Source organism: Ursus americanus, chromosome 19 (assembly GCF_024610735.1).
Source record: "Ursus americanus isolate L20-20 chromosome 19, mUrsAme1.1.p, whole genome shotgun sequence".
In the NCBI taxonomy this organism is placed as follows: Eukaryota; Metazoa; Chordata; class Mammalia; order Carnivora; family Ursidae; genus Ursus; species Ursus americanus.
Window position 1 is genome coordinate 837658 of NC_142145.1, and position 16061 is coordinate 853718.

The window sequence follows — 16061 nt, forward strand, 5'->3', positions numbered from 1 at the left end:
TTGGTTCACACCGGGCAAGGGGGGCTTCTACTGGGGAGTGGTGTTGGTTCACATGGGGCAGGGGGGTTGGTTCACATTGGGCAGGGGGGCTCCTACTGGGGAGTGGTGTTGGTTCATATGGGGCAGGGGGGTTGGTTCACATTGGGCTGGGGGGCTCCTACTGGGAAGTGGTGTTGGTTGACACGGGGCAGTGGGGTTCACACCTGGCTGTGGAGTTGGTTCACACTGGGCAGGGGGGCTCCTACTGGAGAGTGGTGTTGGTTCACACGGGGCAGTGGGGCTCATACCTGGCAGTGGGGTTCACACCTGGCTGTGGGGTTGGTTCACACCTGGGCAGGGGGGCTCCTACTGGAGAGTGGTGTTGGTTCATATGGGGCAATGGGGTTCCTGTTGGGCAGTGGGGCCCCCGAGCTCACACCTTCCAGCACTAAGTGCTGCTGGTGCATAGTGGGCTGTGTGTTGTGTGCTAGGCATGTGGCCTTCTTTCTCGTGGGGAATTGTAGACGGTATCCTTGCAGGCCCCGGATTCGAGTCAGGCAGCTTTCTGGGGAAAGCTGTGACAACTGTTCAAAGCAGAAATGACACCAAGGTCCTTGATCTAGGGAGCAACAAAGTCAAGCTAGATCAGCAGATAAAATCCACAGAAATGGGTGGCTGAGTGGATACAGAGGGTAAGGGAAGGAGGCTTCCTATGGTACTTTTGGGAAACATACCCACTCGTGTGCCATGTCTGGGAGTGAACTCTGTGTTCTATTTACTGTAAAACAGTGAGAATACTAGCAGCGCAGACTTACGACATTTGCAAACCGACTTTCCCTTGCAGCCATTCTTTCCACACCCTTGCACTGTGGACGAGGTGTGTGCTGTGCACCAGGCTGCGGCTGCTGGAGTGGCGGTAAACTGAGCCGAGGCACTCTCTGCCGGGTTCCACGCACACATCTGACCGCACCCACATCCCCATGGGACACTGGGCAACATACCTGGTGCAGATCAGGGCTGTGGGGGGACAGCGAGTGACTAGGCATTCGGGCTGAGTGCGTACAGACCAGGCACTCCCTGCAGGACCTTCCCATCTGAAGGGGTCAGTTCTGGGATGACTGATCAATAGCTATATTCTGCCCGTTTCCACTTACTCGGTGAGCTTCTGGGGACAAAGATCCGTCACCAGAGCCCGCTGCTGGCACTCAGTATGCGTCTACGTGATAACGATGACACCGCATGACAGCTCAATAGATCATCTGCACACTCGCAGCTCCTCAGAGCAGGGCAGGACCTCTGTAATGGGTCTGTTCAGTAAGGGCGTGAGGAGCCCCAGGGCACGCCATGCACTCTAAGCACGGAGCCAAACGAGGCCCCTATCCTCACGGAGCGTGGTGAACACAGAGCATGAGACAACCAGCAAGACAACTATCAGTGACCAATGGAGATGTCAGCAGAATTACAACAGGCTGACGTGATCCGAGTGGCTGGCTGGCGGTGAGCACTGAGCACAGTTAGGAGAGGCTTCATGCAGCACCCACGGCTGAGAAGGGCCAAGCGTGTGGTGTGGTGGTGGAGGGAGACCCACAGGGCTGGCAAGGCAGGCTGGCCACATCAGGCATGACACTGAGGTGGTCACGGGAGAGTGTCTACAGGAGCAGGTGTTCCAATTCCAGCAGAAACAGCCACAAATGCACAACACTGCTTGTTCTCGGAGGAGTGGAGACAAGCTCCCCATCCCAAGCAGTGAGTGGGGGCTGCATGTGCGCGAGCAGGTATGCAGGATGCTGTCGTGGGCACGGCACCCTGGGGGCCCGCTACGGCTCCGCTTTACCGATGTGGCAAGTGAAAGAGACATCACCCTTAGACAAACTTTGGGAGGAAACTGGTCTGTAAAGACACCTTTCTCTTCAGAATGTTTACATCCTTGCACAGGAGCGCTCTATCCTGTTTCACTCCGTTCTGTGTTACAGAAGATGCTTTTCTAGCTTCACACTTTGTACATGCTTTATTTTATTAGGCTGTAATTGCTCACTCATGTAAAAATTTTCAGTCATATATAAGAAGCATTTTTTAAAATATCCTTTGTGGAAATATTTTAGAATGGACTTATATATATCTGTACCGCAAAATTAGTAAATTAAACTCAACAGACATCTAATATTAACTATTTATATCCCAATTTCAAGTTAGATGGGTTATCATTTTGAAAAACTGTTCGTATTAAAAACTGTCTTACTCAGTATTTTATCTCACTTGACAGATATATTAGATGGTTTCTGAAATATAATTCAGTGACGCATATGGATCTAATGGTACTGGAAATAAAGTCTATCGGCAGTAAACAAAACGGTGTATGTTTTATCAAGAAACATCTCCCAATTCTTAAATATTATATAATCAAAACATTCATATAACGAAAAGCAACAGATTTCTGGATTATTCTAACAAAACTGACTTTGTCCCCCAAAATGTTATTTTCTATAGAAGCATTCCTTAAGATTCATCAGAACTCCTGGCTCCTTCCTCCTTAGCTTTGTGTGGATAACTTCTTCCACGCTGACAAAGATAAATTTCAATAAACTCATATTCAATGAAACCAGTTATTTGTTTTATCTTAATTCTTACACCTACCTGATGGGAATGATGTAGGAGAAGAGAAGGAGGAACCGAAACAGGTTGCGATACCACGGGCCTACAAATCCTTGTAAGGTTACCATAACAACCGAGAGCGCAACTAACGCCACAAACAGTGCTTTGGTCAGGTGATTGAGTTCAAGGTCCAACAGACCAACCTGAAAGGAAAACACACAATTAGAGCATAACCATAATGTGCCTAATATTACAGATTTGAATACGTGATAGCGATGAATGACATCCTTAAATTTCCTCTTGCACTGACCTTAACTATAGTGAAATACAAAACGGTATTAACTTTACTCTTCTCCTGAAAAGCATCTTAGAGACTTAAGCAGAATTTCTGAAAGGCAATCATGATCCCCAGAGTATTCCCAGGAAGGATTTACTGAGACAATAGGAGTCCAGGGTATCCAACCAAAAAACATCCAGATCCTTTTTCAAGATGAAAATGCTATGATGGCAGATTGGAGCAGACCGGCGGGGGGGGGGGGCGCGCAAAGGACGCCAGAGACTTGCTCAGTCTGTGGAGAATGGATGTGTGTGTCCCTCTGCATGTGCTACGCCAGCTGACTGATGCTTAAGTGCATCCCGCATAAGGATTTTATGTTCAGATAGAGGCTCCCAGGAATAGGACAGTGTCTGTCATCCCAAACTGCCAGGAGCGCCTCTGAAAAAACCTTCTCTGAATTAAGCAGAAAAGCAACAGACAAGGTAGTTAGTTTGACTGAATACTGTTTTAATGTGCACAAATCCTACACTTCAGGTTTTCCCAATAAGGTACACAACCCCAAATTCATTCTGTGGATCGTGTCCTAGCTGAGGAAAACGTGAGGAGAAGCTAGGTCCACAGCAATGAACTCATTGTGGGGTGCATTCCGTGTGGGATCTTGGAAACGGTAAGAAGCGGTGTTTACTCCTCAAGTCATAAGTGCGCACAACTTTGATCTCAAGCTCCAGCGGTCTGCAGGCTGCCCTCCCCTGCTAAGTCACCTGGTTGAAGGACCACAGGGCGGTACAGCATGTGGGTGGACACTGGGGTGGGATCTTGGGCTTTGCAAAAATGCTTCAGAACCACACAGGGGGAGAGGTGGGGTCACACAGCAATGACATTTCCTCTGGAATCGAAATGTAGGCTAATCTGAACCTTGGGCAAACAAAGTACTCCTTTTCTTATCAGTGAAACCGGGTTAGAGAAGTGCCTCCCTAACAAGACTGCGGGGGTTAGAGACGAAGCACAGCTCCGGGTACAAAGTACGTCCCCGGGCACGTTTCCCATTCTCGTTCGATGCATTATGCAACACTGAGATCTGAGTCCGCACTCCCCACCTCTGTGGCCTTGGCCTTCCCCTGCCTACCCTTGCTTTCCTCGCCCCCAGGCTAACCAGGTGGGCTCCCTGACAGCCCTGGAGAACCCACGGTCGCCCCGGCGACTGCCCACCCTGCCCACTCCTCACGCACGGGACCTGGACAGGGGACTGAATCCTTCCAGCTCTGTCAGCTCGCCACCATCTGAGCTCCTTGCGAATCTCAAATTGTGGAAGAGAGTAACGTAAAAAGAAAGTGACCGCCACAACTTTGATAAAATAAACGAGATACTGTAATTCTCAAACTAAAACGTTTAAGAAGTACTGAGCTAATTAATAACTTGGTTTATTTTTTAGTACTTTTGAAAATCTCTGATTTTGGCCAAAACAAGTGTAGCTTTCCCCACGTCTCAGTGTTTAGTTTATCTCCGGTTGTGATTAACCTCTGCCACAGACTTGCATGAGAACATCTGAACATTGTAGTTAGAAAAAAACACCAAACTCTGTCAGAAAGTCCAGTGAAGTGTAGCTACGACGAAATCCACTCATTAAATAAATGGAAATGTTTACTGAGCTTTCTGCTGCAATGTAAGGTGATGAAAAATGAGCCCACGGAGAGTCCGGCTGCAAGAAACAGCCAGTCTAGTACGAAAAATAAGATGAACACCAGTGATAAAATTACAAAACACAAAGCTTTGTTGTCTAGCCCAGCTGCTGCCGGACGTCACTTGGTGGCCTTTAGGAACAAGTAACCACTGGCGTTGGTCTAGAGCGTGGGTTCTGCCCCCTCACCCACCAGGACACCGCCAAGGTCCGCGTCAATCCGGTGACACGCCCCACCCCCGGCTCCACCCCCTTATGCCCCGCCCCACAAGCTCCACCCTCATAGGTCACCCCTGCAGGCTCCATCCACGGGCCCCACCTCAGATCCCGCCCCGCAGGTCCCACCCCCCACAGGCTCTATCCAAGCCCCGCAGGCGCCGCCCCCCCTGCGGCCCTGCCCCACGCCGCGGGAAGAAAGTGCCCCACCTGTGGAACGTGGTGTGGTCTGGTGACGCTCCGTACAGCCTCCCAAGTGAGGCTGTGTCCTCGACACACACTCAAGTTTGCACGTGGCCACAGGTGCCTGCACATTCTGCACAAGCGGGCACCTTCGGGCCAGGGGTCACCGCGCGGCCCTCCACCTGCAGGCCCTCCACCGGCAGAGCCCGCCCCCTCCCCAGAGGACAGGCAGGCTGCCCAGGAGCCCTTGCGGGCTTCTGGAAACTTCCGGCAGGGCCGTCCGGTAAGGGCTGCTCTTCCCTTGAGAATCGGGCAGCTGAAGAGGCCTGCACCGGATTCATCAACTGCATTTAAAAAGCAGCACAACGAGGACAAATATCTTGCAATTTCCGCTACTTCAACTACTACATAGTTTACGCTTGAATTATTGAGAAAAATAGGTTTTTGGATTAGAATGAAGAAAAATTAAGCTGAGGAAGTAGAGCATGTTTCAAAGCCCAGACCCTTCTGCTGTGACAAAGGAGGCCTGAGTGTCAGGCCTCGCTGAGGGTCAGATGAAGTCATTATTCATTCAGTCAGGGAAAAAAGACTCAATTACCTCAACCTAAAGATGCTATCAATGAATGCAAAGTGCATATTTTACTCTATTCATCCAAATCCCATTAAAAAGTGAAAGGAATGATTTAATCTGGCCTTGCAGAGTTGGTCTTTTTTCTGTAATAAAATAAAGAATCACTGTCTTGCAAAATGCATAACCACTACCTCACACTCTCCCTGCGTCCCAGCAGTGAAAGACTGTAAAAGCTGGGACAAAAACAGTCAGAAACGAATACAAAGTTTCCTTTGAAAAAATGCCACATATAGCATCGAAATGAAAAGCAGCCCACTGCACACTGCTATGCAGATAACTTGAAGTATTCATACCTTTCTGACTGCCCGAGACGCATGTGCTTAACGGCCTGACGGCTGAGCTGCAGGGCACGGAAGCCCATGGGGCGCGGTCCTCTACCCCCGCCCCCCGGGTCCAAAGGGAAGCTTCATCACTTCAAACTTTTTAAGTTTACAGGGTAAGATACAACTTTTCAATAACAGGTTGTTCCTTGCATTCTTCCAGGTAGCCCTTGTTGAACTATGATTATTCTTCCTGGAAAATCATTACAGCCAAGCTATGGTCTATTTTTTTTTTTTTTTTTTGGTCAATTCTAACAAAGTCCACTTTAAGTTAATAGTTAATATTTTTATACTCATTTCTCTAAAACACGCTTGAAAAGTTTCCTCAACTTGCTTAAAATGCAACCTGGACTCTTAAAAACAATATTCAGTATGAAAACTAGCTAACTTGTAAACTTACAGGTTTTATAAAGAAGACAGTAGTTCACTTTTGATCTGAATCTCTTCCTTCTTTAAAAAATGTCTTGAAACACCTGAACAGACCAAATACCTTTTCCTATGACTGTAAAATCTTTCCACTCATAAAATATATTATTAATCACTCGAAGTAATTATGACTGTATAAGAAAAGGTAAATTAGGTACACTAGCAAGCAATTTTCAACATTTATTGTAATTTCTATATTAGTAAAGCAAATTTTCTTCTACTTGTCATAATATTTGTTTTATTTGAAACAACTGTGATAACAACATTAAATACGCTACTGGAAATTTTAATCTCCAAGGGAAAATTTGTGCATAATGTCTAAGACACCACAATGGTTCTGCAAAGGGGCTGTTCTAGGATAATGAACACAATAATTGCCTGTATAATCTAAAATGCTACTAATGGCAACGATCACAAATCCATTTAGCTCCTCTTTAATTTATGTACCAAGTTTTAAATAGCTAATGGTTCTCAGTAAAATAATGGTTTATACCAACAATAAAGGGTAAATACGGTATTCTCCTGCTTAATCAAGAAAAGATCAGTCAGGTTTTTGTAAATGGACGAATGAGAGCCCGCCTTATCTCCGAGATGCAGTGCCGTCCCATCCATCCCAGAGTTAAACCCCAATCGTGCTACCAGGTCCCTAAGAAGTCAATGTGTGCCAGAACTGGAACAAAGGTCTCCCGCTATACACACTTAGTAAGGGACAAAGCAACGGGCCTCGGCACCCGCTAAGTGCTGACCATACGGTATTACCCCTGAATTAGCATGACGTGAACATCAAAATGCGTTTCACCATTCTTTTAAAACTCACATTTAACTTACCTGTTACACAGAGTACTTTAGAATAGCAAAACAGTTAAGATGTGAAAGGTCAAAAAGCCAATTTCAACTCTGCAAAAAGCTAAGCACTCTTTTAATTTGTCCTATATTATCCCTGTACATGGGTCACATTTTGAAACACAGAAGAGCCTCCAATCTAAAAGCCTAACAGCTAATTTACTCAAGACAACTCTACACAGGCAGAAGTACCGCGTTCTACAGGAAAGACCACTCAGGGGAAAAAATAACGTTGTTCACGCTGTTTATCTTTTAGGGGCTGAACTACTACTCTTGGACCAGCCCACCAGTTCCTCAACATTCAGACTTTGGATCCTGACTAGAAAACTGAGACAGGGCGACACTTGAACCTAATTGAAATTCCTATAAAAAGCACATTCCTTTTAAGTATCTCTGAAACGAATCAGCCCTATAATTTCCACTTTTAGTAGAATCTTAAGAAACAAGAAAAAAATAAGTAATCTGTAGACCTTCATTTGTACTTATATATTTCAAATAATTGGAACTCATATACTAAATCAAACCCCTACATCTTACAGCAATAACTTTTTCCATTTTGGAGTTTAAATTAGAAGTATTAGTTTTTAAAAAGTGATGCTATGTAATAGCCTTTCTTCTTTTTCTCAAGTCTATTTATTTACTCATCTCTGGACATGAACTACTAAGTCTTAAGTGTCTGCTGCACACACAGGCTGGCCGCGCACTGCAGACGTGTCTGAGCTATTCCCGCTTATCGCCTCAGTGATCTGCGAAATAAGCAGCGTTTCTCTGAGCCGTTTTAGTCTATTGGCTCAATAATCTCTGCTTTTAAAAGCTCTCTAAATAAGTATCAGTGCGACAATTCTTAATGTTACAATATATCACCTTGATTTTTAAAATTCGAAATGTATATTTACACAATACACATTTTAAAGCCTGTTGTTAGAGAATATTTCATATCCTGCATTTTTACCTACCAACAAATTTTGCCTGACTCTTCTATATTCAGCAATTAAGGTTTCTTCCGTGCTTCCTGTACAGTTATTACATAAGATGGTTTTCCTTGAATGTTGAACATTTAAAAAGAAAATGGGGTTGTTATATTTTTCACATGAACAAAAAAGTACTAATGTGAGGATCAGCTATTCAGCAAGAAGTAAAACCACTTTGCATATCAATGGGCGAAAGTAGAGAGGAGACAGGAAATTCAAGGTAAGCCCTTAGTGAGCCTAGTTTACACAAACTCGGGCTGATCTACACTGTCAGACCACGTGTCAGCTGGCCCACGGCAAACATGTTGTTAAAGGTGAAATGTTCCTGAAATCTGCAAACATGTTACCTGCTGAGTCTGAAGGGGCTCGAGTGCACAGAATGAAGCTATTTTGTCAAACTGCTGACCCTGATGATTGGAGAAATTTCAATACTGGCTTTAGCGTTTCCGACATGACATATCCACTCAACAGCATATTTTTTATAACTGACAGAAATGTCAGGAAACAGGAGGTTGTCCATGAACATCTGTACACACACACGCACACATCTCAGATTTGTTTTTGCAAAACGTAGGCTCGCTGTATGGTCCTGAAGGACAATCTGGTCATGTCGGCTACTGTCTGACTGCTTCCTCTGTCATATTAGAACCTTTATTAAAGTATAACCAATATATCAGAAGTCATCAAATTTAAAGCAATACAGTGACTTAAAAATAAGTGGTAAGTTTAATTTTTAACATTATAAAATATTTCAAATACTCTTGTATACAACTTGTGACACATCAATGCCATATTTAAAACAAAAATGAGTATGTGCAAGCATGCAAAACAGCCTGGAAGGTATTGGGAAATTTAATGTGTACTCTATGTACACAAGTTACATTAAAATCCACTACCGAATATTAAGAAAACCCCATAATTTTCTAGTATAGAGTACTCCTAATCTTATTTCACAATAGTCCAAATAATTTATTTGAAAATCAGGGACATGAGTGTACTAAAGTGTACATGCCAGCTCTTTACTGAATATAACCTGTGTGCCTCCTGGCAGGTTTCATGTTAATATCTTGCTGCTGTTTTTGGACTAGGATTCCTGGCAGGGACAGCCAGCAAAAGCAAAGGGGTGCCATGCTGTAGTTGAGCCAGCAGAGGGCGATCACGTTTGATGCTCATTTTTTCTGAATCCTGAAAGCCTGCTTTTTTTTTTTGAATGCAGAACTTTGATCTCTAATTCAACCAATTCAGTATATTGAATACATGTTATGTACATAGACGTATTTTTTTTTTTTTGCCAAAAAGGGTTACCCTAAACATCTATTTTTGCCATGCAGAATTCAAGCCAGAATTGATGGACTTACAAGAGCGGAATTTCCTGAACAGAAACATACTGTCCTAGAAGGAATCGTGTTTAGAGGTCAGACATCCAGAATACGTCCAGGACACTGCAGGTAATCAGCACAGTACTAGGGTACTAAGGCTTCTGAAGATTTAGATCTATTATAAACTAAATCGATAAAACGGTAACAACAGCTTACATTGATGGTTTCAAGATCCTGCATATATTTACCTTATTTTTGTCCTAACAGTGTAGAAGCTATCAATTTTAAATGGTTTTGCCAAGACCACTCACCAATTTAAAATAATCACTTCAATAACCTAAGCTTTCCAATGACACCAGAAACCTTAACATTCAACATCATTCACATAAGTGGAATTCCAGGTCAGGCATTTGGATGTCAACGTCATTAAAATTAGTCATTTTATATTTAACAGATACTCTACAAATAGCATTAACCTACTCTCAAATACTTACTATCTACAAACACAATACCCACGAGTTTGGGGTCTAGCAATGCTGTCATTGTGTTTAAACTACAAAGCCTGGAGGGACCCGGGAGGAGGGACGAAGCCCAGGTCACAGGTACAAGAGCGGCCTCTCGCCCAGGGGCTTGGCCCACAGTACACCCGATGCTCTTGAGATTTCTTTGTTCCCTAGCAACACGAAAATCAGATTTTTCTAATAATAACTCTAAATGGTACTGATACTTTTACAGAAAGGCTTTTATTAGGCATCTCAAGAACTGAAGGGGAGACCGTGCTTCCCGCAGCACTGCTGGAGGTGGAAGGGGGGCTGGGGCTGGCCTCTCACACGCTCGTCTCTTCACAGGTCTGCATGGAGAAGACCAGACTGCCCAGCAGAGTCTTCTTCTGGGAGACACGTGCACATGTGCGTCTTTACTTTCTCCTCAATGTGTCAAGTCCTTTATTTTAAATATCTTATGTGTGTGTTTCAGAAATGCCCTTAAAACACATTCTTATTCACTTAGTTATAATTTGTAAAATACTATTGGCTAGAAAACAGTATTGTGCTGCTAAGGATGTTAATAATACGAGTACTAAAATCCAGGCTCTACGACTACTTGTTAAGGAAATTACTGAACATACAGCCAGGACTTCCACCGCTACTGCATCCTGAAACTGCCGAGCACAGTGACAGCTTCCTTCAGGAAACCCTCTCAACTCTTTTTGAAGAGCTAGAAAATAATTATGTGAGCGCCTTCTGACATCCAGAAAATGAGGTGTTGAAGGAATTATTCTGGTGAGTGGCTTAGGGCTGCTGGACCACAGGGGATAAGAAAAGGCTGGGTTTGGGGGAGGGTACAGGTCAGAGCACCCCTTCCCCAGCACAGTCCACAGCGAGGACTGCCCATCACTAGGAAGCACGGGGCCGATGGATGACCAGAGCAGCCCTTGGCCCTGGAGCCTGCCTAGCACTGCGCTGTGAGAACTGTTTTTTGTTTCTTTTCTTTTGTTAAAGAAATTGTATGTAATGGGGCCAGAGGGTACCACCTTTCCGCCTGGTTTGTTCCCTTATAAAATTTTGGTTAAGGAAACGGTTCAATTTTTATTAGTAAATGAGGTCATTAATTTACAATGAAACCCGAAATCCTCTTTCGTAAGAGGTCAGGATACGCAGGAGTCTCCAAAATAAAGTCAGAAACTTGCTCGGTGATCCACTTCAAAATGTTACATTTAAACTCTTCTTTGGGCTACCAACAAACACAACGTATGTCAGGTCCGTGCAGGGCAGTTCACCAGCTTTAGTCGACAGAGTTCAGATTCCAGAAAATCTGCTTCTACTGGGGATTTCAGTCGACCACTAAACGCAGCCTATGAAGCTGGAGTTCTAAGTCACACATTCCGGGGTGGGGAGCGAGGACAGAGCAGGAAGAGACGCTCAGTTGCTCCAGCGGCAGAGTTTCGTTCAGCACGGTTCCACATGTGAGCCTCTGCAGGCAGCCCCACCGGGACCCGCGCCACGCTGCCAGCTGCCACGTCATACAAAGGCTGCAATGGCGTCCGGTCACGCGTCACTGTCTCCCCTCAGTGTTTCTTAGGTTATTGTGTAAATATGCAGGAATTTATGGACCATTTAAGGTCTCTACCCCAATCTCCAAATATCCAGCACCTATCATGACATAAACCACTCAATAGTGCTTTTAAATCAAGAGTCATTAGCTGACTTGACAAGATCTCTGCCTAAGATATTTATTGGAATCCAAGCCAGGATCACTGTTCTGTGAACTTGCGAAGCTCCCTGGCAATGAGACGCATGCCCCCTGACTGCACCGGCACCAAGCACACGGGACACCCATGACGCACTGGGGACCAGTGTCTCAAACACCTCGGATGACACCTTTGTGAACATGTCCTGCGCACCCCCCAGTCAGCATCAGCAGTAAGGCCGACAAAGAATGGCAGAGAGAGAGACACACACCGATGGAGAGTGGCCAGTGGGTCTAACATCTAACGTTGAGTCAGTCCACGGTTCTCATGATTTACATTCTCGTTTTTCAAGAAAAATGGAATTTAGCAGATTTGCTGAAAATTTTAAACGACTTGAGGTGCTTGAAGAAACTTTCCATCTTGCTTTACTTTACCTCCTTTATTATGAAAACTGTCTGTGTCAGAGCTTTATTAGTGGTATCTTGGCAAAATGTAACACTATTTTAAACATCTAAAATTTTTGTGTTACTTTATGTCTTCAAAGACATTTTATGAGCCATTTCATACTTAATGGCTTGTAAGCAATCCCAGGAGTTAGGAATTGTGTGAAAAGTTGCCCAGATTGACAGATAAAGTGAAAAGGTCTGTATTAATTTCCAAATAAAGAAATGCATGGCGTGGTATCTCACGATGATTACACTCTAAAGTACCAATTAGAACGCATCAGAAACTAGAGCAAGTTGACACTCTACAATAAAGCAAATAATTTCCAGTTGGAGGGGCAGAAAATGTTAATATGCAATGTTCAAGACTACAAGAATCTTTGTAAAAGGAAGTAGCTAATAAGGTTTAATGATGCATGTCAGGAAGCCACAGTATGTAGGGAAACACAGCTGGCTTCATTTTGTAAACTATTTGATATACACATCTTTCTAGTTCGCGATTATCAGCTGTGCCAGTGCCACGGGGGACAGTTTAGCCTCAAATCAGGGCATTCTTCTTGTTCTCTAAATTACAAGTAAAATACATTAATATAATATGGTGCTAGAGGCTAGTGCCCTGACTAAAGTTTATCCGTTCACAGGAGAGGATTTAAAGAAGTCTTCTGTAAAATGTCGTGGAAACAATCTTACCAGCCTAAACAGGCTACTAAGTGCTAGAACCATTAAAACAAATCATAAAACAGACACAATGCTAGGATTTAGTGAATTAATTACCCTCCCCAAACGGTCACCGTCATTCATACCTTGTGCACGAAAATACAAATGAACTTCCCCATGGTTGTACTGAGAAACCCCACAGCCCACGCTGTGCTCCCCTTCCAGGGGTCCATGTGTGCGTGCGTGGAGGACCCCACTCCGAAAGGCCATATGCATCCTGCTTACACACACTCAGCTCTGGGGGACGGCAACGTGCAGGTGACAGCAATTAGTAGCAGATGACAGAAGCACTCTGAATTTGTACCAGATGGCAGCTCAGGGTCATTGGAAGCCAGCAAGCCTTCCACAAGGAAACCCCGTGTTAGGCAACTATCAAACGTAAAAGCTCTTAGACACAAATTAATTATTCAGCCACCAGAAGACAACTGCTAGGTCACAACACTAATATCAAAATGCTGTTAAAGCACTCGGAACCACTTATTTTAAATGTAATTACACATATTAGCTGCTAAAAACAAGCATGCCACGTAATGACGAAAAGGTTGCCCTAAACTAAGGGAGCTAAAATTCTAGTAATTAGTGAATTGTCTTACGGCAGAATACACTCAACAGGTTCTCCCTCTGGATGAGGGCTGTTTATGGCGGAAGCCGGAACCGCCGCGGCTGCAGGGAGTCTGCACGGAGAGCTCCCCGGCACCTGCAGCTGCTCACGGAGAACACACCCCACATATCAGCAAGAGGGTACGGGGCCGCGGCTCCTCAGAGATCTGAGAAGAGTCTCGGAATCTCAGAGGTGGTCTATCAAGACTTGGTGCTCAAAAATAAAGTCTTATGACAGAGCAGCCAGGCCAGACGTGAGGAGACAGAGGTAGTAAGATTTCCGAGAGGCTGGGGGATGGACCCACCAGGGAGCTAGTTCAACACTGGATTGGAGTTCGTGAGTCTTCATTCTATGTGAAAAAAGATGCAGGCAAAAATGCTCCAGGCAAACAAAACATAAATGCGTAAGTAACTGATTTACTTTAACAAGATAATTCCACAGTAATAATTTACATAAAATAGTTTCATTTCTGGTCTGATTAATTCCTGACCTCTTATGACCTTAGCCATTTCCCACCCAATGCCTTTCACCACGTGCTGCTGCATGACTCCTGTTGTTCGATCCCACTCCACCACAGGTCAGCACTCACGGCTGACCTCCCAGGAGCTTCGGTCTCCTCCTCCCGTCTGGCTTCCTGGGCCGGACACAGCCCGGCTGTGGACGCTTCCTGGGCCTGCTCCCGTGCACTGCAAGTGACCTCATTTTCATCCCTGAAATTAGATCTCCGGTCGCACTTCCCATTAACTACAACACTTCCAAAATAAAGACTGGTCAAATCTTATCAAAGTGTTTTTCTTTACTGTTTTTATTTACATGTGGTAAAACCTGCTGACATGGCACCAACTACTTTGGGGAAGAAAGAACAGACTAAACGAAATGACTGACCAAAACGACCATCAGGGAAGTGAACAGAGCGCACAGGCAAGTCTTTCATCCAGCAAAGTAATCAAAGGACAAATAACCCACGGCACCTGCCTGTTCTACCTCAAGCCTTCCCTCCCACGCTCTAGGTGGGTTCTACCGAGCTCCAAGAAGGGACGGGACGTGGCGGTGTGTGTGGAGCCCCGAGGTTCTGGGTTGGACAGGAAGGTGTCCTCAAAGAGCCATGGCGGAGGCATGTGGAAACGCAGGCCTGAAGGACGCGCACAGGTGCGCTCTCCACTCCTCTGTGTCCTTCAGCATCTCTCAGAGCTTTGATGCTTAACTGATGACTAACTGTCCTTACAAAACAATGCTCTCAAGAACAGCAAGGTTGGACACATATTCCCCCTAAAGGACAATCATATAACTTACATGAAGAGCACTTTAAACTATAGAAGAATGCCTGAAGTGAGCTTTGGTCATCAGATTTCTCTTAAACAATGATCCACCACAGGTAAGCTAATTTTTCTTCAATTTCCTTTCAAAATAAGTATGACATGATGGTAGGAAATGGCACCATAATGACTAGAATTTAAACGAATTAATTCTTCCCAGACTATTTTAAGTAGCTATAATACACGGCAGCACATCCCATCTTCCCATCTGCCTGTCACTGCGACAATAGGCCTCAGGCAGGCTTCAGCGCACGTGTCTTCCCACAGCTCAGGGGCTCACGCTTCATCCTGGGGCCCCGCTCCATGAGAACAGTCGTGTGCATAGGGCCGCGTGAAGTGCTGTGATGTAATCTGGCCTCTGTGCAAACTCACCATCTTTGTTTCCTCTCCAGATGCACAACTAGTAACTGACTGTGGGCAGTGGAGACAGGAGACATACTGGCAGGCACACGGGCAGAACCTTGCCGCTCAACCAGTCCAGCTCCACACAACCAGGCAGCTGGCCCCACGTACCTCCCAGAGTGGCCTTTGGAAGCTCTTCCGAGGGGAGATACATCTCGGCCCGCTGGGGTCTCTGGCTGAAAGGCACCCTCTCCCCTCAGAGCCCTCTGCATGGATGACTCAGTCTGCCTGCCCAGGACACCATCCTGGTACCTCGGTAGCCTGGCCCATAGCCGGCACATGGGAATTGCTCACTGAAGCCGACCGCCATCATTCTTGTTCTTACGTCACGACAATGCACGTACTTCTCTTTTATTCTGATTTCTTTCAAATCGAAGCAGAAACGCTGTTACAGAATAGCCGACTTGGATGCTGCAGATCTTTCCCCCTTCTGAAATCTAATCATCCAGACAGCTGTCTCCAACAGGAGGTCACGCTGGCTCCTGGCCCCTCAGCCACTATCACACACACCACCATCTCAACACCAGAGGAAGAGGAAGGGAGCGGTATTTCACAGCCTGTCTACGCACAGCTTATGAATTGCGGTAGGGGCAGAAGAGTGATTCAGGACCAGCCAGGACGGTCAACTACTAAGGCCAATTCCATGAGTAAAAAGGGCTGGAGTAAGATCTGCACTTGGCCAAGCATCTTCAAAGCGACCACCTCATCACTCAGTACACACATGGGAATGTACGGAATTGGAATAAAAAAGGCCAGACCAACCTGTTGAGGGTCATCCTGCACTCTGGTCTCACAGCAGCCCAAACGGACAGGAGTCACTGTGCTTTCCTTTCCAAAGTGCTTCGTGCACCTCTGCACCTACATGTTAGGAACCCACAATCTGCCTCCCTCACAGAGACGGGAAATGGCTTTGCTGGGGCCCTGAGATGCCCACAGCACCTGACCAACGGCAGTAAAGA

The 16061-nt window shown here is 45.4% G+C and overlaps 1 protein-coding gene across 2 annotated transcripts in view; it reads right to left on the reverse strand.

Annotated features, from left to right (window-relative positions):
- ATP9B (ATPase phospholipid transporting 9B) overlaps positions 1 to 16061 on the reverse strand; it is a 256636-nt gene that overhangs the window by 84969 nt on the left and 155606 nt on the right. For both annotated transcript variants that reach the window (XM_087869720.1, XM_045790301.2), the window contains one exon: positions 2614 to 2774. In XM_087869720.1, coding sequence (XP_087725846.1) covers positions 2614 to 2774 — 161 coding nt within the window. The remainder of the gene's footprint in view (positions 1 to 2613; positions 2775 to 16061) is intronic.